This window comes from Bemisia tabaci, chromosome 8 (assembly GCF_918797505.1).
Source record: "Bemisia tabaci chromosome 8, PGI_BMITA_v3".
NCBI classification, from domain to species: Eukaryota; Metazoa; Arthropoda; class Insecta; order Hemiptera; family Aleyrodidae; genus Bemisia; species Bemisia tabaci.
The window spans coordinates 11727904-11750501 of NC_092800.1; the positions used below are offsets into that span (position 1 = coordinate 11727904).

Genomic DNA, 22598 nt, shown 5'->3' on the forward strand with positions numbered 1-22598 from the left:
CGAGTGGAAAGCGCGAGTTAAAAGCGCGAGTCGCGGCTCGGGATCCCTCGGGAGGAAGCGCGAACTGGGGTCGTTGCCGGACGCGAAGTGTGGTCTTATTTGTTACTAAACACCTGTCTTAATAACGGGGTTTATTGGTGGCACTTGTGCCTCTTCTGGCTCTTGGGCAACGCGACACCGCTGCCGCCTGGTGGCCGAAATCGGGACTCGCGGCCCGGCCGACGGGTTCTCGCCGCGGACGCCCGGCAAGACCGCGGGAATGCGGTGGGAAGCCGGCATCGAGAAATGAGTATCGTCTAACGGGATTTCTCGAATCATCGCCGCGCTCCGCTCAAGACGCGCCGCCGCGACCGCCTCGCGTCGACTTGACCCCGCCGCACCGCCCCCGGTCCCCCATCTCGCGACTTTTTTGTCCCGCTTTTTTAGCCGAACCTTTAAGCTCTTAATTTGCGACACTTTTCGGTCCGCCGTTCATCGCTGCTCCCCTGACTCTCCATGCTTGGTGAACGGGTCTGTTGCAAACTTTTACTAAATTCTAAAAAAAAAAAAAAAAAAAAAAAAAAAAAAACAGCCCAGGGAGCTGATCATCGAAATTTATAGACAAATAAACGGCAAAGAAGACATAGGGAGTATGGAGGGATCCTATAGGTCGAAATGGGTGGTTCCGATAGACTAAGGAAGCAAATGATGGAAGGACTGTGCAGTCTTTCATGGGTTGCCGTCATCTTGGGAACCTTTAAGCTCTCAATTTGCGGTACTTTTCGGTCCGCCGGCCAGCGCTGCTCCCCTGACTCTCCATGCTTGGTGAACGGGTCTGTTGCAAACTTTTACTAAATTCTAAAAAAAAAAAAAAAAAAAAAAAAAAAAAAAAAAAAAAAAAAAAAAAAAACCGGCCCAGAGAGGTGATCATCGAAATTTATAGACAAATAAACGACAAAGAAGACATAGGGAGTATGGAGGGATCCTACTGGTCGAAATGGGTGGTTCCTATAGACTAAGGAAGCAAATGATGGAAGGACTGTGCAGCCTTTCATGGGTTGCCGTCACCTTGGGAACCTTTAAGCTCTTAATTTGCGGTACTTTTCGGTCCGCCGGGTAGCGCTGCTCCCCTGACTCTTCGTGCTTGGTGAGTGGCACTGTTGCAAACTTTTACTACTTAAACTCTAAAACGAAACCGACCCAGAGTGCTGATAATCGAAATTAATAGACAAAGTGATAGACAAAGAAGACATAGGGAGTATGGAGCGATATTGGTCGGAATGGGTGGTTCCTATAGACTAAGGAAGCAAATGATGGAAGGACTATGCAGTCTTTCGTGGGTTGCCGTCACCTACCTCCTTTGTCCATTGCAACCACCCGTTTCCACCAATAGGATCCCTCCATACCTCTTTTGTCTTCTTTGTCTATAGCTTTGTCTAGCCGAACCTTTAAGCTCTTAAGCTCTTAATTTGCGGTACTTTTCGGTCCGCCGGGCAGCGCCGCTCTCCTGACCCTCCATGCTTGGTGAGCGAGTCCGTTGCAAAACTTTTACTAAATTCTCAAAAAAAAAAAACCGGCCCACCATCCGGCCAGAGGGCTGATCATCGAAATTGATAGGCTTGAAATGTTTTGGAAGTTCTCAGGTCAGAGGAAACGACTTTTGAGCATTGTGTCCAGGACCCGGGAAAACCACAATTCACAAGGGAGTGAAACATTTCAGGGAATATCAGGGAACGTGTGCCAAAAACCGGGAATCTCTTCTTCTACCACCTAGGGCTGATTATTGAGATTGATAGACAAAGTAATAGACAAAGAAGACATAGGGAGTATGGAGCGATCCTATCGGTCGAAATGGGTGGTTCCTATAGACTAAGGAAGGAAATGATGGAGGGACTATGCAGTCTTTCGTGGGTTGCCGTCACCTACCTCCTTTGTCCATTGCAACCACCCGTTTCCACCAATAGGATCCCTCCACACCTCTGTTGTCTTCTTTGTCTATAGCTTTATCTATCAATTTCAATAATCGGTCCTTAGGACATTCTCGAGGCAACCGAGATGGACTCCTGGCGTGGATCGCCGGAGTGTCAAGGAAGGATCACATTCGGAATGCAAGGAAACATGAAATTATGGGAGTCGAAAACAACATAGTGCATGAAATTTTCAAGAGACAGCTTGTCTGGTATGGGCATGTGCAAAGGATGCCAGATGATTAGTTGCATAAGGAGGTTCTTGATTGCCCCCCCCCCCCCCTCTGGCAGTAAACGTAGGGGACGCCCTGTCTAATCGTGGATTGATGGAATAAGGCAGGAAATAAGGAGATCCGATTTGCCGGAGGTAGGAGTTCTAGCAGGATCGCTATCAGTGGCGGTTGGGTGTCGCAGAGCGCACGGAAGCGCTTTAAGAGCGGCATGTTAGTTAGAGTGGATCGAATATTGTGAATTTTTTAGAAATTTTTCACAAAGTGCACATATTCCACACAAAAAGCCATTTAAAAGTCATAAGTGGCTGATCCCGAGTCGCGTGAAACGATCAGCCGATCGGTCGTTTTTGTGTGCTTAGGAGCCTCCAGATACACAAAGTGCACATCTTCCACACAAAAAGGCGTTTAAAAGTCACAAGTGACTGATCCCGAGTCGCGTGAAACGATCAGCCGATCGGTCGTTTTTGTGTGCTTAGGAGCCTCCAGAAATACAAATTGCACATCTTTCGCACAAAAAGGCGTTTAAAAGTCACAAGTGACTGATCCCGAGTCGCGTGAAACGATCAGCCGATCGGTCGTTTTTGTGTGCTTAGGAGCCTCCAGATACACAAAGTGCACATCTTCCACACAAAAAGGCGTTTAAAAGTCACAAGTGACTGATCCCGAGTCGCGTGAAACGATCAGCCGATCGGTCGTTTTTGTGTGCTTAGGAGCCTCCAGATACACAAATTGCACATCTTTCGCACAAAAAGGCGTTTAAAAGTCACAAGTGACTGATCCCGAGTCGCGTGAAACGATCAGCCGATCGGTCGTTTTTGTGTGCTTAGGAGCCTCCAGATACACAAAGTGCACATCTTCCACACAAAAAGGCGTTTAAAAGTCACAAGTGACTGATCCCGAGTCGCGTGAAACGATCAGCCGATCGGTCGTTTTTGTGTGCTTAGGAGCCTCCAGATACACAAATTGCACATCTTCCACACAAAAAGGCGTTTAAAAGTCACAAGTGACTGATCCCGAGTCGCGTGAAACGATCAGCCGATCGGTCGTTTTTGTGTGCTTAGGAGCCTCCAGATACACAAAGTGCACATCTTCCACACAAAAAGGCGTTTAAAAGTCACAAGTGACTGATCCCGAGTCGCGTGAAACGATCAGCCGATCGGTCGTTTTTGTGTGCTTAGGAGCCTCCAGATACACAAATTGCACATCTTCCACACAAAAGGCGTTTAAAAGTCACAAGTGACTGATCCCGAGTCGCGTGAAACGATCAGCCGATCGGTCGTTTTTGTGTGCTTAGGAGCCTCCAGATACACAAAGTGCACATCTTCCACACAAAAAGCCGTTTAAAAGTCACAAGTGACTGATCCCGAGTCGCGTGAAACGATCAGCCGATCGGTCGTTTTCGTGTGCTTAGGAGCCTCCATAATTGTTAGTAGTACCAGTAAAAAATGAGAAAAAATCGTTATACAGGGTGATATAAGAGTCCCGTACCACTTTTAAGACCTTTAGGCGGGCGTAGGGTTCTTGACTCATTATAGAGTCCGCGCTAACTAAGTTATGCACTTATAAGACTGCAACGGAAGATCCAACTTGCTTTTTCCATGTACTTTCCATGCGAAAATGACGTCAGACGATCTCCTGTCGTAGTCCAAGAGTGCGATGTGGAGTGGTTCTTTCAAAAATATGGAGGTTCCCGAAAGTCGTTTCTTTTGACCCAGGGGCACTTACAAAATTTCAAGTCTGTTTCTCAAGCTGTACAAAAGTTACAGGGATGATGTCTGGTGCTGGTGGAGCGGGACTTTTGAATAATCTTTTTCATAGTTTTAGAGTTTCTACCATAGACTGTGCCTACCATGCCGTTTCCGAAGCCGATTTCCATGATTTTTGCGGCTATCGATAAGAGTCAGTCCCTACATGAGCCCGTTTTATTTCGATCGCCGAACGGGGGTTCACGAAGGGGGTCTCGAAGGGCACGAAGCGCTCCCTCTGGGGGTCGGGCCGGGTAGCGGTCAGGGGGCGTACCCCGTACTTTAATCTCGGCGCGTGCACTGCTTCACGCTTCGCTCCCCTCTTTGCCTTCCTAATTTGCTCATCCTCGTCCCCCCTTTTACCCCCCCCCCCCTCATAGGAAGCGGGGTACCGGGAAGCCCCCGATTTTTCCGGTTCGATTCCCGTAGCTTCGTTTCACTCTCGCTCTCGTGACAGTAAACTCATTTCTGGCTTCTTCGAGTGTTGAAATCAGTGCGAGCTCTCATTTTTTACCACTACACGCTTGCCATTTTCTCGACATTATTCGCACAATTTTTCGTTTCGTTCTCAAAATTATGATTGAAATACGGCACCAGAGTTGTACTTTCAGATTTTGCGGGTGTATCGTATGCAGAAATCCATGCATAGATACTCATTAGAAGAATGGTTATCTCTAATTAAAAATTGCAGGGTTCAAAAGCATAAAATCCTCGTGAATGGCAAAAAATGGCAGCTACCGGGAAGATTTCGCTCTCATAAGGTAAACACCTTTGCCTCTGTATAAAAAAGAGTTTTGAAAAGGTCGAAAAAGTGCTCGAAGTGAGTTTCGATACCGTGTAGGAAAACTGAATAACAAAAATAATGAATGAACATACTGATCAGGGCCGGATTAAGGGGGTGGCCACATGGGCCGCGGCCCATGGCGGCAAATTTTGGAATTTTTATTTAAACGTAGGTATAAAAATAAAATTTCAAATGGGAAAAGGCGACAAAATCTTGCATTTCCTGTGAGTATCGTAATCTCTAATTTTGTCGTTTTGCGGTGATACAAAAGACAGCACCTTTAATTAGTCGATTCATGAGAGAAACCCAACACGCAATTTGGCCAGAACGCTCATTTATGAACATTCTTGGCCTTTTGGTCTGACATTGGAATCTGAATTTTGTCAGTGACATTTTTGTGTCAGAAGGTTGGCTGCCCTTTCATTAGTCTAGTTGAGAGAGAAACCAAACACGCAATTTGTCCTGGAGCGGCGTGGCGCAGAGAGCAATGATGACGAGGACTCGAGATGAAAAGGAGAGGCCCTCGGCGCGGCGGTCGGCATGTAACACATATTAGCGCCTACAAGACTGCATGAATACTTCACGCATATCGTCAAACACAGTGCGGTCAGCAGCGGTCGCCGTGTAACGCATAGCGCCTACAAGGCTGCATGAGTACTTCACGCATTGCGTCAAACACAGTGCGTTCAGCAGCGGTCGGCGTGAAAGGCATAGCGCCTACAAGAGTGTAGGAATACTTCAAGCATTGCGCCAAAAAAATTGCGATCAGCACGGCGCGGCGGTGGAAGTTAAAATTATTGAACCGCATTTATGATTGTTCTTTCATAATTTTTTCGTTCATTTCTCATTTATGGAAGGCATTGTCCACACAGAGACAGGTCTAATTCAATCCAAATTAATCTAATTAATCTAATTCATTCGAGTTTTCCACAAATTAAAATCAACCAATAATGGAAAGGAATTATACCCATTTTAACCATTAATCCTAAGATTAGAATGAATCTACACATATATCCTAAGTTAAATATACAGAATAGAATAAATGTAAGTATAACTAAAGAGAAAATTGCTTGAACCAGGTAATACCCTATTGTTGCCTCTCTAGCCCTGTATCCTTTTCCTGATGTACACAACCCGACAAACTTAAGTTCCGTATTCCGTTATTAAGTTCCGTAAGGAACTTAACTTTCGCGCCAAGTTCCGTGAATTTTTGCTAGCACTGTTGACGGGGCTTCCGCAAAAATGTATCCAACACGAGTAAACGCGTCTCATGCATCCCTCTCCCTCCGGCACGTTCACTTGACGGTTTTTATTGATGTTTCAAAACGAATGAGATGGGGGCGACGAAATACAGGCGGCCCATGGGCGGCAAGCAGGTAACTCCGGTCCTGATACTGATTATTCTCTCAATGAAACATTGTTGACTTATTTTTTGTTTGTATTTGTTAACAGGAGGATGCTGCGGCTCCGCAAACAAAAGGACCATCGTTGGAGGTTGGGCATGGGCCTGGTGGTTCGTTACCGATGTCCAATATCTATCCTTGGAGGTAAGGAGATCGTACACGCTGAACCGTCAATGACGTCATCTGCGTATTTCTTTGAAATTAGAATTAATTTTTTTATTTTTTGGGTCACGAAAATGAGCCTCAGAACCTTTGCCTAGGCTTGCCTACACGTTGAACCGTCAATGACGTCGTCTGCGTATTTCTTTGAAATTAGAGTTATTTTTTTTTTTTTTTTTTTTTTTTTTTTTTTTGCGTCACGAAAATGAGCCTCAGAACCTTTGCCTAGGCTTGCCTACACGTTGAACCGTCAATGACGTCATCTGCTTATTTCTTTGAAATTATAATTAATTTTTTTTTTTTTTTTTTTTGCGTCACGAAAATGAGCCTCAGAACCTTTGTCTAGGCTTGCAGTACTGAAATGAGGAGAGGAACTATGAAGGAAAAAAAATTAATTTGCCTTCAGAAAATGAAATATGCAATTTAAGCAACCTGGGAGTTGAAATTGTTGTATCACACATCTTGCTATCTTATCTCAAGTTTAACGAGAGGAATCAATGGAGCGAAAGAGTAATGTGCGTACAAGCATACATATCTTTTCATCGATGGAACAGGCGCCAAAACAGCACTCTAGGCCACATCCGCCATCTTGGATTTTTGACACGGAAAAAAATAAGAGGGGCAATCCCCTAAAAGTGTGGTACTACCCCATTTTGTTGGATGGTACACTGAAAAAAAATCTCTGTGTATTTACTAAGAAACGGGTAAAATTACCAAGAATTCAGGGTTCTATTTGATCCCAGTTTTTTCTTGGTAAAATTACCATTTATGAAATTGGTAATTTTTATTGGTAATTTACCGAGAAATCTCGGTAAAATTATCGACTTTCTCGGTAATTTTACTGGATCCCGGTAAAAACGCCAATATTTTTTATCGACTGTGTTAGATTTTCCGAGATAAAATGGCAAAGTTACCGGGAATTGATTACCAATAAAAGTGGTATTCTTACCTGAAAAAACAGTAAAAATACCGGTTTTAGGTAAGCTTACCAGTCTGTCTTGGTAAAATTACCAATAATTGGTAAAAAAAGTGAGATGGTAAAGGTACCAACGGACCTTGGTAAAAACGCCGAGAATTTTTTTTCAGTGTATGGGCATCTCCAATTAATTGTGGTAGTTCCGCAACTCAAGTTTGGGGATAGTACCGTAATGGTTGGGTCAGTAACCTAATTTATTTGAGTGTTACCACAATTATAAGCACCTAAATCAAGTTGGGTCTTACTCCTACGTCTTGTTTTCCGTGGGATTTTGAAAAATTGACTCCAGATTCGAACTTCTCGTCATGAAAGACTTCTGGACATCTAGTTTCAACAATATTAATTAATCGGCCGATTAGCAATGAACTCTCGATGGTTTTTTTGCAAAATTTCCTTCACTTAAAAGTCAAAGAATGGTATGCATAGTTCCATTCGGCATAAGTCGTCCAATCTGAACGAAAAACATTGGAGTTAGATACTAAAATCGGATTGAATTTTGCAATTAGGAACTAAAATTTCCGGCTCAGTTTAGAAACAACGAATGTACACCATTAGTTTCCCTACGCATACAACTGTTTTTACGAATGAGCCAGAAATTTTAGTTATTAATGGAGATGTTGCATGTGTGAGGAATTTGCGATTTGACTATCGATTATAATGTAAAAGTTCGCGAGAAACACGATGGTGCCACTTGTTTCCTCTGAAATCAACGCCCAAGCTCAAAAAAGCTCTCAAGTTGAGGCCAAAATTAAGGGGATATCCCACGCCATTCTGAGAGTCCACCTCTACATCAAGACAAACTCTCTATGCAAAGATAGGGAGCAAATACATTAGCAGGGTTGCCGTGTTTTCAGTTTTGGAGTCCCCAAATAAAGTGGCAGCCCTGTCAATGTATTTGCTCCCTATCTTTGCATGGAGAGTTTGTCTTGATGTAGAGGTGGACTCTCAGGATAGCGTGGGATATCCTCTCCATTTCGGCCTCAACTTAAGAGCTTTTTTTGAGCTTGGGAGTTGATTTCAGAGAAAACCAGTGGCCATATTGTGTTTCTCGCGAACTTTTACATACGAATCAACAGTCAAATTGCAAATTCCTCACACATGCAACATCTCCATTGTAGTTCCTAATTCCAAAATGCAGGCCAATTCTTATTCTGCGTCGTGATGACCTCTCGAATTAATTTTTTTATTACTTTTATTTGAGCGGCGATCTCATGTTTGCCAGGTGATGACATTGAACCCCATGTGTCAGAGCGTGGAAACATCCCAGGGTGTGCCCTTGACCGTGACCGGTGTGGCTCAGTGCAAAATCATGAAAGCCGACGAACTCCTCCAAACGGCCTCCGAGCAGTTCCTCGGCAAAACCACGCGAGAAATCGAATCCACCATCCTTCACACCCTCGAAGGCCACCTCCGTGCAATTTTAGGTAAGTTCCCATGCTTTTAATTAGACTGCATTTTGCAATTTGGAACTATACATTCTGGCTCTTCTGAAAAAACACTTATGTGCACAGGGAAACTAATGGCACATACGTTGTTTTTAAACCGGGCTAGAATTTATAGTTCCTAATTGCAAAATGTAGTCCAATTGGACGGAGTTAAACAGAAAGGAACCAAGCCACATCGGGATCGAACCGAGAAAAAGAGGTTTAAAGTTTGGCTCCTGTAAAAGACTCACTGTAAAAAATAAACTTCAAGTTCAATTTCTGCAAAGTTTGCTCCAACAAAAACTTTGAATATTTGGCCATAGATAATAGAGCAGTGGTTAAGTTCAAAACCACTCATAACTCAATTTTTTCCAAAATGTGGGTTGGTTCCTTTCTACTTAACTCAGTCCAATTATACCTGTGCCTTTTTTTAAAAAGCCTTGGTCTGTTAGCTGCTTAGTGGGTTGATTATTGATAATTGACAGAGAAGCAGACAAAGAGAAAATGGAGCAATCCTATTGGTTGAAACGGGTGCTTCCTTTAAATTAAGGGGATAATGATGGACTACCGTCAGATGGGGCCATTTGGGAAATTTTGTGTAGTTTTTTTTTTTAAATTTTTAACTGAAAATTTCTCACTTCAAAGAAATTGACCATTTGAAAAGACCCTAGCGTAGTAAAAGAAAATAGAATTTTTTTAGGAAATAAGTTAAACAGCGTTGCCAACAAGTATTTTTATCCGCTAATTCCCAAATTGACCCACGTTCTCCAAATAGCCCCCTCTGACGTCATAACTATAGGGTCTCTCGTGGGTTGTCATTAGTTAGTCTGTCACTCACTTCCTTTGTTCATTGCAACCTCCTTTCCACCATAGGGATTGCTCAAATTCCTCTTCTTTACTTTGTCTATTGCTTTGTCTATCAATTTTAATAATCAGTCCGCTGGATAAATGAGTGAAGAGTCAAAGCCATGAACAAATCAATTGTTTTTATCGAATGAATGATGCATCCAGGATCAATGCGTGGAATCTCCCTTAATTTCGAAAATGAGGTTTTGATGAATTACTACTCTGTATAGGTCAAGATCTTTTAGAATAATTTTAGGATCATCACAACCCGTAAGTTGTTTTTAAAAAAGATGGATTTTCGAAATCCCGGTATGACACCGGGTAAAAGCGAAACAGTTGTTGAAAAGGCTTGTCGAAACTTCATCTTTTAATGTATGAGAATAACGTATTCATGAAAAAATTAAAGATGGTGTCTTGGACCGTGATGATATCTCCATTCATATTGGGTGTAAAAAATCTAGACCCACACGATTTTTTCAGACTAAAAGATGGTTGTTTTGCCATCATGAGTAGAAAATAAGTACATAACGGAAAATCCCTTAGAGGTGAAATACACAGAGGTTTATTTACTGCGTTTTAACGCACAATAGCAAAGTCACAATTTCTTCATTATAATTAATTTGCTTCTCAGAATTTCTCTATTTAATGTAGTACTAATATGATAATGAAGAAAATTGTCATCTACAAACGGAATCAAAGTTAGAAGCCTGTGCCGAGTAGCGTGGAGCTAGCGGAATGCAAAGCAGACCTTGATATCAACGCCATGATGCAACTATTCGCGCTTGACGGATGTCCGTGTTGCATATACGATTCATTGAAGGCGCTTTGGATATCCTAGCCCCAGATTCGAAGCCCGTGGCCGCTTTTGCGAGCAACGAGATAGTGTACAGCGGCAAGTAAAAGGAATAGCACTTTCTAAGGTGTTCAGAATCTAAAAATAAAGCCAAGAATTTTCGGGAGTCTTTGAAAGGAAAAAATCTGTGCGGAAAATTATTTTTTTCATCGGGGAATCGATGTCAAAACCGGCAATTTCCACTCTTTCCTCGCGGAGATTATTTTTTTTCATTTTGGCCGTTCTTGTTGACTATAGAATGGGTTTTTTGCGAAAAAGAGATCCGCATGTAAATTTTGTGTCGCCTCCATCAAATATCTGTCTAAAATAATAAAATCTAAATAAATCTTCAGAGGAAAAGAGCGACGCCAAAAACGACCGTTTTTTGGCACAATTTGGGCCAGAAGGGATTTTTCTGAAACCGGGCCCAAAGGATACCTTATGATACCCTAAAACTCTGGTAAAAATTTTAGCTTGAGTATACGCACGGTTTTTGAGAAATGAGGGGGCAAAGTTGCCAAATCGCCATCATTCTGGACAGCATTTCTACAGCAAAAAGATGGGAAAAATGGACGAAAAAGTTACACCTTTGATGGGTTTCGGCTGTAAATGTTCTCATTGAGCCCCCAAGCATTTAACTGTGTTCAGTTTCAAAAATTTTGGTCGCACAGTGGTCTAAAATGGGGGGAAATCGTCGAAAAATCAGGATTCTTTGTCAAATTTTTAGAAATGGAAGTAAACTTGTCGGTCTGCTGCAGTTTTCATAGCTAACAATGTTCGTATCGGTCATCGATGCATGAAATTGTGTTCAGCTTCACAAATTTACATCGCACAGTGGTCGAAAATGGGGGAATTAGTGGACAAATTAAGATCCTCTGTCAAACTTTTTAAAAATGAAGTGAAACTGTTGGTCCCCAGTGGAGTTTAGATCCCGGAAAAATTCATGTTTTTAATTTTTTTAATTATTACTACATGTCAGACCGTATTGTTTATAGAACTTTGTCATCGAATAGACTTTGTAGCATTATCTCAATAAAATATGCAAACTTTCAGAAATTTAAAAAAAGAAGGAAAAATGGAGAGAAAAAATTAAAAAAAGATTTAAATAGTCAAAAAAAGAATTGAAAGAATTTTTCCGGGATCGAAACTCTACCGGGGACCAACAGTTTCACTTCATTTTTAAAAAGTTTGACAGAGGATCTTAATTTGTCCACTAATTCCCCCATTTTTGACCATTGTGCTATGTAAATTTGTGAAGCTGAACACAATTTCATGCATTGATGACCGATACGAACATTGTTAGCCATGAAAACTGCAGCAGACCGACAATTTTACTTCCATTTCTAAAAAGTTGACAAAGAATCCTGATTTTTCGACGATTTCTCCCCATTTTAGACCACTGTGCGACCAAAATTTTTGAAACTGAACACAGTTAAATGCTTGGGGGCTCAATGAGAACATTTACAGCCGAAACCCATCAAAGGTGTAACTTTTTCGTCCATTTTTCCCATCTTTTTGCTGTAGAAGTGCTGTCCAGAATTATGGCGATTTGGCAACTTTGCCCCCTCATTTCTCAAAAACCGTGCGTATACTCAAGCGAAAATTTTTACCAGAGTTTTAGGGTATCATAAGGTATCGTTTGGGCCCGGTTTCAGAAAAATCCCTTCTGGCCCAAATTGTGCCATTCTTGGCGTCGCTCTTTGCGTAGTCTGTGCCCCGAATTTTCAAATTGCCGCTCGCTATAATCGCTCCGACGTTTCTCGAACGAAGATGCGTAACTCCATTCCATGGTCGCAAAATTGACTCAAACAATTCTGTTTTTTACAAGAGTGTATCTGTGCAATTTTTGTCTAATACATTCCTGCTTTTTGCATGAGATCAGCAGAAAAAATCGGATAAATTTTCATTTGGAAATGCCTAAGATTCTCTCTGTGGAAATGAAATTCGCGGGGGAAAATTTTGGCAGTATTGAAATGCAGCTACGTTCTTACTTGAGGGGAACGACGATTGATCGATCGAATCACGTTTTTATTTTTCAATCCATGCCTATCGATTGAATCCATACCCTTCCCATTTCACATCTCCATTCTTGCCTCGATGGAACATTTCGACTGTGAAACTACCAAACCACGTATCTCGTTTGCGGTGTTTAAAAATCTACGCTCACATTTTATGTTTTTGAAGTAGACCGAATCAATATCATTCCTTGAAATTTTCACAGAATTTTCTTCGCACGAAGAGGAAAAATCACAGAAATTCTCAAGACCGGACATTACGTAGTTTTTCATTTAAAAAATAAAGTATGACAGGAAGTCTGCGACGTTGCAAACCGAGATACGTGGTTTGGTAGTTTCACCATCGATATCTCGTTTGCGGTGTTTAAAAATCTACGCTCACATTTTATTTTTTTGAAGTAGACCAAATCAATATCATTCCTTGAAATTTTCACGGAATTTTCTCCGCGCAAAGAGGAAAAATCACAGAAATTTTCACGACTGGATGTCAAGTAGTTTTTCATTTAACAAATAAAGTATGACAGGAAGTCTGCGACGTCGCAAACCGAGATATCGACGGTGAAACTACTAAACACGTATCTCGGTTTGCGACGTCGCAGACTTCCTGTCATACTTTATTTTTTAAATGAAAAACTACTTAACGTCCAGTCTTGAAAATTTCTGTGATTTTTCCTCTTTGTGCGGAGAAAATTCTGTGAAAATTTCAAGGAATTATATTGATTTGGTCTACTTCAAAAAAACAAAATGTGAGCGTAGATTTTTAAACACCGCAAACGAGATACGTGGTTTGGTAGTTTCACCATCGATACGTGGTTTGGTAGTTTCACCGTCGATTTACGGAAGGTACTATGAGTTTTGACGGTGCGGCGTTGTATTTCAGGTACCCTGACGGTGGAGGAGGTGTATAAGGATCGGGACCAGTTCGCGGCGTTGGTGCGGGAGGTGGCCGCCCCTGACGTGGGCCGCATGGGCATCGAAATCCTCTCATTCACCATCAAAGACGTCTACGACAACGTCCAGTATCTGGCCAGCTTGGGCAAGGCACAGACGGCTGCCGTCAAGAGGGACGCTGACGTTGGCGTCGCCCAGGCCAATCGGGACGCCGGAATCCGGGTAAGACGTCCAAATACAAAAGCTCTTACAGAGGAGCGACGATATGTATAATGTATATGGACGCATTTCTGCCAAACGGAACTATGTGCATTAAGACATGACGACGGTGAAAGTCGGCAATCACATAACTCGTTTGCGGTGTCTGAAAATCTCCGCCTCTACGTCATTTTTTTAAAGGAGAACAAATTTATATTATTTCTTGAAGTTTTTGCAGAATTTTCTTCGCATTGAGAAGAAAAATCATGACAGTTTTAAAGAATTGCCGTTGAGTAGTTTTCCATTTAAAAAATAAAGTATGACAGGAAGTCTGCGACGTCGCAAACCGAGTTATGTGATTGCCGACTTTCACCGTCGATGAGCCTTTAAGAATATTATGCATAGCAGGGCTCACGGCATATTGCGCATAGTTCCGTTTGACAGAAATAGTTGGTTAGTTAGTTAGTTAGTATATTTTAAGACATTCAGCGTCACAGGCTATTGACGTCTTTGCAGAGAATTTTGAAAATGGGAGTATATACGAAAATTTAGATTTTTAAATTAAGAGAAGTGAAGAGTTTCAGAATTTTGGTAGTAATATTGGGTTCATCGCATGTAAGTGGGAGTTAGTTGGTTATTATAATTTTAAGACATTCAGCGTCTCGGGCTATTAACGTCTTTACAGGTAATTTTGAAAATGGGAGTATAAACGAAAATTCAGATTTTTAAATTAAGAGAGGTGAAGAGGTTTAGAATTTTGGTGGTAATATTGGGTTCATCGCATGTAAGAGGGTTTGTATTTCTGTTGATTGTAGGGGAGTAGTTAGTTAGTCATTATAATTTTGAGACATTCAGCGACTCAGGCTATTAACGTCTTTACAGATTATTTTGAAAATAGGAGTATAATACGTTGGCAGAAGTACGTCCATATATGGACGTATTTCTATCAAACGGAACAGACGTGAGCCCTGAGACCCATAAGAATACATGCATAACATGGCTCACGTCATAATGCACATAGTTCCGTTTGACAGAAATGCGTTCATATCTAAATGACATGAACTTCATTTTCATCTTTCTTCAACGTTTAAGTCGACGTTATTCGCAACTTCTTTTTTATTCGTCAAAAATTTCATGTTCGGCCTCTCTAATTGACTCGATCCACTGTGTGCCGATGCGAATTGTTGCAATTTAATGAGGCAGCGCGTACAACGCTTGCAAATTTGCGGTTGCTGATTGCCTCCAACAAAAATAAGACCAAAATTTAAGTACAACTTTTCAATTAAAAGTCCCTAAAGCGGAGGCGCATTTAGGTTTTTTTTCGAGTTGAAAATTTTGATGTCCTCCGCCTTAAGCGTGGGCGTAAGTGCGGCGTAACTAGGACTTTTTATGGGCCTAAAGGGCACCTAACACCTCTTAAAGAGGATCTGGAAAATTTTGAAAATTAATCAGTGGCGTGGCGTGAATTGCGATATATCGATTGTTATGCCATTTAAACCTATGAAAAAGATCGATTATCAGGATGTTCGCAGCGAACACCTTAGTAATCGATTCTTTACCATAGTTTCAAATGACGAGATATCGATAATCGATTATTCACGCCACGCCACTGAAATTAATACATATAGCTAGATTAAAAATCTTATCGCTCGGTTTCATAATTTTTGGTGTCATTGACTAGTTTCTTCCAATTTAATTTTTTTTCTCCTTTTCAGGAAGCTGAATGTGAAAAGTCAGCAATGGATATTAAGTACAACACAGACACAAAGATTGAAGATAATTCCCGAATGTACAAGCTTCAGAAAGCCAATTTTGACAAAGAAACCAACACTGCTGTAAGTTATTGAACTTTTTGTACGTGAATTTAGATACCCGTGTCTTGACTTAAGCCCCACTACTCGATGGCGTGATTATTCTAAAGCGAGTTCATTAATCGCCCCAAACACTGTGCCATTGGCATGAAACGCATAGCAGCGCCTACAGGACTGAAGGAATACTTCACGTATTACGCCAAATACATTGCAGTTTGCAGTCGACATGACACGCATGGTGAGCGCCTACAACACTGTAGAAATACTTCACGCATTGCGCGTACACGATGGTGCGCGCTTTCGTAGTTACTTGCTGTCAGAGCTACCGCTTGGGGTGTACACAGTATTCAACCTGTGTGCACCGGGAGTCTGCAATCTTAGGATCGAGGGATTGTGGACATTTTCCTGCTTTCTGTCAACTTTTCCATCATTTAAAATTCCCAGAGAAAATCCGACAGATCTCACGTTTATTTTATTTTTACAAATGCCTTATCTTGAGAAATAGGAACCAATCAGGTAAAAATGAATAGAGTGTATAAGGTTTGTAAAAGATTCCTATCAGAATTGGCCTAGAGTTTTGGATTCTATAATAGCCCTTTTCCTCCACTGAGTTTACAGTCCAGAGATTTTGATACATTGATACTAATTGAGGGGCTTGGAAGACAAGGCGGAGACGTGCAGTTTATGAAAAAATTGAGATTTTAGTGATTTCAAGTAAAACTAATCTTAATGCATATTCTGAGAAAAATTCGCTCCCAAATTCTAATTTTTAAACTATCAAAAAGTTAGTTTGAACTTCCTTTCCGCTATTAGTATCCATGTAATTTCGAAAGTTCAAACACGTATTCTGCCGTGCAAAGGAAGAACGCCGTATGAACATTCGAGAGTTGCCAAGTTTCCTTCGATAAAATGTTCATTTCCGAGGACACGTATGAATATTTTCCCTTGAAATTTTCAGGACTTTTTGGTGGAATTGCGAGCAAAATTATATGAAAAATTTGAAGAAAAATGTTCGTAAGTTGACGAAGAAATTCGTGTTTTATCAAGGGAAATTTGGCAAAGCCTTAAGGTTCATACGACGTTCTTCCTTAGCACGGCAGTATTTCTCGAGATAGCAAAAAATGCCCTAATGCACCTTGTCCTCCAAGCCCCTTAATTGCGAAGCAGAGATGTATACCTATCAGATTAATGAGTCAAGCTTAGTCAAAGTATTTCTATCTCCTAATTTCTGTAATAATTGCCATGCAGGTAGTGTCAGGTAAAATCTTATCATCAGTTTGGGTAAATTTTTTAATATGTAAATTTTGATACCACGAGTTATTTATATTTTACATTTTTCGTTTTTGACATTGGTTTTAGTAGGCACCAAAATACCGCAAACTCAGTTTCTGTGGGTGAGTAGATGAGTAAATAATAACCAACCTTACCCTCACCCAAGTAATGACAAGGGAGGGGGAGGGATCAGGGATATTTATCAAGAAAGTCTGTGAAAGAAAAGGATAGAAAATGAGGAGGTACTAAAATGTAATAAATGTACTCTTTTTTATTGTTCTTGTACAGGGCCGGATTAAGGGGGTGACCACGTGGGCCGCTGATTATGGCGGCAAAATTAGGGGGCGGCAAATTTTGCAATTTTTTAAATGCAGGTACAAAAAAATCGGATTCAGAAAAAAATTACAACCAAGAAAAGGTGACAAAATCTCTCATTTCCCGAGAGTTCATCAATTTCTAATTTTGTCGTATTTCGGTGATACAAAAACTGCGCACCTTCGATTAGTTGAGTTAAGAGAGAAACCAAACACGTAATTAGGCAGAGAAATGATGACGAGGACTTGAGATGAGAAGGAGAAGCCCTCGACGCGGCGCGGCGGTCGGCATGTAACACATATTAGCGCCTACGAGACTGCATGAATACTTCACGCATTGCGTCAAACACAGCACGGTCAACAGCGGTCAGCAGCGGGCGGCGTGAAACGCATGACGCCTACAAGACTGCATGAATACCACACGCATTGCGTCAAACACAGTGCGTGCAGCGCGGCACGGCGACGGAAGTTAAAATTATTAAACCACATTTATGTTTGTTCTTTCTTAATTTTTTAGTTCATTTCTTACAAATGAAAGGCCTTGTCCCCACAGAGATAGGTTTACAGAACTGAACTTTCGCGCAAAGTTCCGTGAACTTTTGCTAGTAGTGTTGACAGGGCTTACGCAAAAAATGTGTCCAACACGAGTGAACGCGTCTTATGCACCCTTCTCCCTCCGGCACGTTCACTTGATGGTTTTTATTGATGTTTCAAAATGAATGACAAGAGGGCGGCAAAATACAGGCGGCCCATATGGGCGGCAAGTAGGTAAATCCGGCCATGGATGTATCTGCCTTGTTTAAAGAGAAAACCACTTTTGAAGAAAAAAATCCTTGACGTACAGACCCAATCATTGCTCTCAGATGACACGTTTTCCTCTTAAATTCTGTGTGGGTATGTTAGTAGTGAGTGTGCATCCATTTTACTAACACATCCCACTATTATTCATTATAGTTTTTATTCTATTGTATTCTATTCTTTAGAAAGCAGAGGCACAGTTGGCCTACGAACTCCAAGCAGCCAAAATTCGACAGAAAATCAGGAATGAAGAAATTCAAATCGAGGTTGTTGAAAGGAGGAAGCAGATTGAGGTCGAGGAGCAAGAGGTTCAAAGGAAAGAACGCGAGCTTAACGCAACAGTGAGACTTCCGGCTGAAGCAGAAAGCTACAAGGTCCAAACAATTGCTGAAGGAAAGAGGTCTGGCTTCTTTTAATTTTGTCATTCTTTATGGTGCTATATCACTTTCGTGTAGAAAATGAAGGATGATAATGAAGTAAAAATTAGCAAAATTAATTCTCTGGTTCAAGTTCTGCTATTCGTTTCTTCTGAGGGAATTTAATCCCAGAATTAGTGCGTTTTGCACATAACAAAGATTTTTACCTATTTTTGTTATCATTTACTTAAAGTCCTCGAGAGAAAGAAATAAGTGGAACATTTCAAGGATTTATATTATTTATTTTCCCAAGTAGCATTGTCATCTACTTTCTAGGCGGCGCTCATCAAGAAAATGTCTACTTTCTAGATTGAACAATTTTCTTGAAAGAAAATAGGTACAAAGTGGATCTAGAAAATAGACACAAGAAAATAGAAAGAAAATACATTTTTTCCTTGTATTTTCTTAAAAGAAAACATTAAGAAATTGGCTAGAAAATAATTCTTCTTTCAATGAATTTTCTATCTTTTTTCAGGACAGAAAGTAGACCTATGAAATTGATCTATTTTCTTTGGTCAGACTTTTGACTTGCAATGTTTTTTCTTTCTATTTTCTGGATAACTCTCATTTTCTTTGTTTTTTTTTAGAAATTTTCTTAACATTTTTTTTCTAGAAAAAAATTCTATTTTGCTACTTGGGTTAATGAAGATAAGATTTTTTAGGTCAGCAGGCCAATCATTCAATGCATGCGTTTGTTAACCAAAGTGACTATTTTCATGGTCCTAATGTTCATTTCTTTCTTTTACTTGTTCCAGAACTCAGACAGTAGAAGTCGCCAAAGCTGAAGGAGAGAAGACCAAACTTGTAGGAAGTGCTGAGGCCTTTGCCATCGAAGCTATCGGGAAAGCTGAGGCAGAGAGAATGAAGTTGAAGGCAACGGTTTATAAAAGTTACGGAGATGCTGCAATCATGTCGCTTGTCCTTGATGCATTACCAAAGGCAAGTAGAGCAAGAGCCATGCATTTATTTCATTTTTTTCCCAGTGTGGATTAGAAGTACCAGAAAACGTAAAATTATGTAGGTTTCAAAGTTTTTTCAATCTTTTTTTTCATGTGCTGGAAATACTTACAAGCAGTTCTAATTTTCCTATCATTGAAGTTAAAAGATTTCATAAAGTCCCTCTGAGCACATTTTTTAAAAAAATTCTCGAATTAAAATCTACTAGCCCTCTGTTGACTAAACTTACAAGGTCTTCTGAAAAATCCTAAAAATTTTTAAGAATTCTCAAATTATTATCTACCAACCTTCCGTTTAATGGACTATACCTAATAATGATGTCTGATTGACATGTAAAACAGCACACCCCTAGAAAGTGTGAATTGGATCGTGTCCTTGTTTATTAGGTATTTGGATTTTCCTTTACTGCATTCTTGTGTCGTATCTTCAAAGAGGAGATCAATAGTCGAGTGAATTTGCACTTTAACTAATATTTTTCTCTGTTTTCAGATCGCAGCAGAAGTTGCAGCTCCGCTAGCTAAAACGGAGGAAATTGTTCTATTAGGTGGCAGCGATAATTTAACAAATGACATTACTCGATTATGTGGTCAGCTACCCCCTGCTGTCCAAGCATTGACTGGCGTTGATGTGACAAAGGTAACAGATTACTTAGCATTTTACAAAATCTAAAGTATCATTATGTATTATTTATTGAAAAAATGTCTTTTACCTATTGCATCTTTCTGAATTTGAGTATAAACTCTGGAAGCATTGTCTTGTTAAGCCTTAGGTATTTTTCACAAACTAGAGAATCTAGGTAAGTACCTACTTATGGCTATACACATGGGAAAAAAGATCTTAGTCAACAAAATTTTCAATGGGTAGAGAAACTTTTGTTGACTTTATAAGTAAAAAAAAATCGGATTTTAAAATTTTGACAGAAAAAAACTGTTGTCTTTGATAATGGTTGACGAGCAATGCAGTTCATTTTTATGCCAGCAGAGGTGTAATGTCACACTACAATAAGACAATTGTGTGCCTTGTGTACTGAGGTCCCTTTCTCTTTGGATGGTCACATTTTTGCTGAAAGATACATATGAAGTCACATTTTTTAGCTATCTGTATCAGCCATCCGAATTCCAATGAGTCATGAAATTCAAGTTTATGAATTCAGTTTTTATAACAAATATTCCCTTTTATTCATGTTTGTAGTAGTTTTCTACCTGTTTTTTTCTTTTTGTTTCAGGTTCTGAATAAAGTTGCGGGTACGAAAGCTTAATACTGCAATTAATTTCAAGAGTATACTGACACTTATTTCTAAACTCCATGTCTCAGTTATTATCAAAAAAAGGTATTGGCACAAAATGGCACAACTTATTCTAAATTTCAATGTCAAGAATCGATTCTTGTCATGAAAGAATTGAATGTCCACCAACATCTACCAACCCTCGAAAGCTTCTTTAGCATATATACTTCCATTCGTGCCATTTTCAATTTTTGAGTATCATAATTTTTAGCGTAATAAAATCAGCAATATTTTATTGTTCGTAAATCATCATTTAAATGTTTTTAGTAAATTTTTAAAAGACCTAGGTAATGTTTTTAAGCTGGAAAGTCTCCATAAACGGCTTTTCAATTTTTTCTTCCTCATAAAATAGATGTAGAGAACTTGAAGGTTAAAAATGAAAATTGTACAAGTATATATTTGGAGATAGGCTAATTTTGCAGCCTTTTTGATTCAAACTTTTCAGAATATTATCAGCGCATTTTTTTATAATATCATGGGTATGTGAATTTTTCCTTGGATCTGCCCCAAACTTTTTTTCCTCATTGAACTATTTACTTTAGAATACTCAAGATCAAAGCTTATTTTTATATTTATAATTGCATGCATGTCTTTCATGTATTTTTAATTTTCTCTGAATGTTTCACCTGCAGAAACCTGAAGCAAAATATATACCTAGGTACCCCCAACGATCATGATTTTAAACATAACTTTTTTATTATCTGTAAGTTCAAATTTTCAGCTCTGCAGTCTCCCTAAATGTATGCAGTGCCTTTCTTTTTTGAACTTTTCCTGAGTATTTAGAAACGCACTGAGTTTACAGCATCCATGGACCACTGGACAAGGTGCAAATTTAAGCATTAAGTATGATATGTATTTTCTGACACAAATTTCACATACAATGATCACAATGATTTGTTCAACAAGCATTATTAAAAGTATATAACTTCTACATAAGAAATTGACGTTTCCCCATGCAAGAATTTAAATTTCCTGATTATCAAAACCATATCTACTAGAGTTAAATCGAATAGGTACTAAACGTTACTGTTACAGTCTGTGCAGTAGGTTTAGGAAAATATGGCAACCTCATTATTGGCGTTTCGGCTCAGCTGTTCCAAGTTGTGCACACTTTGAGCAACACAGGGCAGGATAGGAACACTGCTTGATTAAGCTGCCTGCCGTAACTGCTGTAGTGATCTAAGGCGACCGTGATTTTTCTTATGAGCAAGAAATTCAAATTACATGCAAGGTTCAAAATAAACGTTAATATCTTGCATTAAAGTTGATTCCAGTAATTTTTCCTGCACCGACCAAGTTCTTTGTGAAATTTTGAAGAGGAAACATATATTGGAATGCTTTGATTTGTACTTTTTCTAATGAACCCTTGAAATTTTGGCAATTTTCTTTTGCTTTTACATCTACTCTGCAATTGAAAACCGCCAAAACTTTGGTTGCCTACCAAATTATAAAGAGCTTTAAAAACGAATTTTTAATCTGCATTTAACAGTGTTTCAAACTGCCACCATATTTTTGAATTCCAAGGATAAATGTAGAATATTTATGCTTGACTAAACCTACTTTACGACGCATGTACTAGCCTTGCCTCATTGATAAATAATATTGTTTGTTTATCTAAAGTCAGATATCAGTGATCATCTTTCCTTGCACTCGTGCAATTGCCAGGATTAAGGACAATAGATTGTAGGATGTGCTTTTAGTGAAAGTATAAAATAAACTTTAAAAAAATTATACATTGCTAATTGTGTTCAATCACTTACTCTCCCAGATGATTTTATATATTTTGTAAAACTCCCTCTTTGTGGCTTTTTATCTTTTTTTTCTTTATTGTATTTTCTTTATTGTAATGATTATTTTCAAATCATATTATTCTTGACCTGGTACTTGTTGGTATCTCAAGCTTTTTGTTTAGTTGTTTTTGCTTTCATATTATTTGCAGTGCTAGAATTATTCAGTGTAACTGTCGTTATTTTTAAGTTTATACTTTTTGAGGTACCCATCTTGAATTATTTCTCTACATTAAATTTCTGTGCAGATAATCATTACTACTCATTCAGTTTTAAAAAAATAAATTGTTTTTATTTATCAATTGTTTTGTGTGTTTACTGCCTGCTAGTACCTACTAGCAATCCCTATCCAATCCAATTTTCCCTTTATCATTCCTCTATTACATTGTTTGTCTACCATACTTTTCATGGTGCTGCTAACAGAGATGCCTCATTAGGTACAAAGTCAGAAGTAAAACTCTCTTTACGACCCACATACGCTCAACTAAGGAAGAGCGTGTTCAAGC

At 39.6% G+C, this 22598-nt stretch overlaps 1 protein-coding gene across 2 annotated transcripts in view; it reads left to right on the forward strand.

The window, feature by feature from the left end:
* Flo2 (flotillin-2) overlaps positions 1–22394 on the forward strand; it is a 224906-nt gene extending 202512 nt beyond the window's left edge. For both annotated transcript variants that reach the window (XM_019046940.2, XM_072303530.1), the window contains exons 2-9: positions 6161–6255; positions 8469–8670; positions 13244–13476; positions 15168–15287; positions 17833–18047; positions 18819–19002; positions 19510–19656; positions 20246–22394. In XM_019046940.2, the coding sequence (XP_018902485.2) occupies positions 6161–6255; positions 8469–8670; positions 13244–13476; positions 15168–15287; positions 17833–18047; positions 18819–19002; positions 19510–19656; positions 20246–20278 (1229 nt within the window). In that variant the 3' untranslated portion in view covers positions 20279–22394. The remainder of the gene's footprint in view (positions 1–6160; positions 6256–8468; positions 8671–13243; positions 13477–15167; positions 15288–17832; positions 18048–18818; positions 19003–19509; positions 19657–20245) is intronic.
* Positions 22395–22598: the final 204 nt, after the last annotated feature.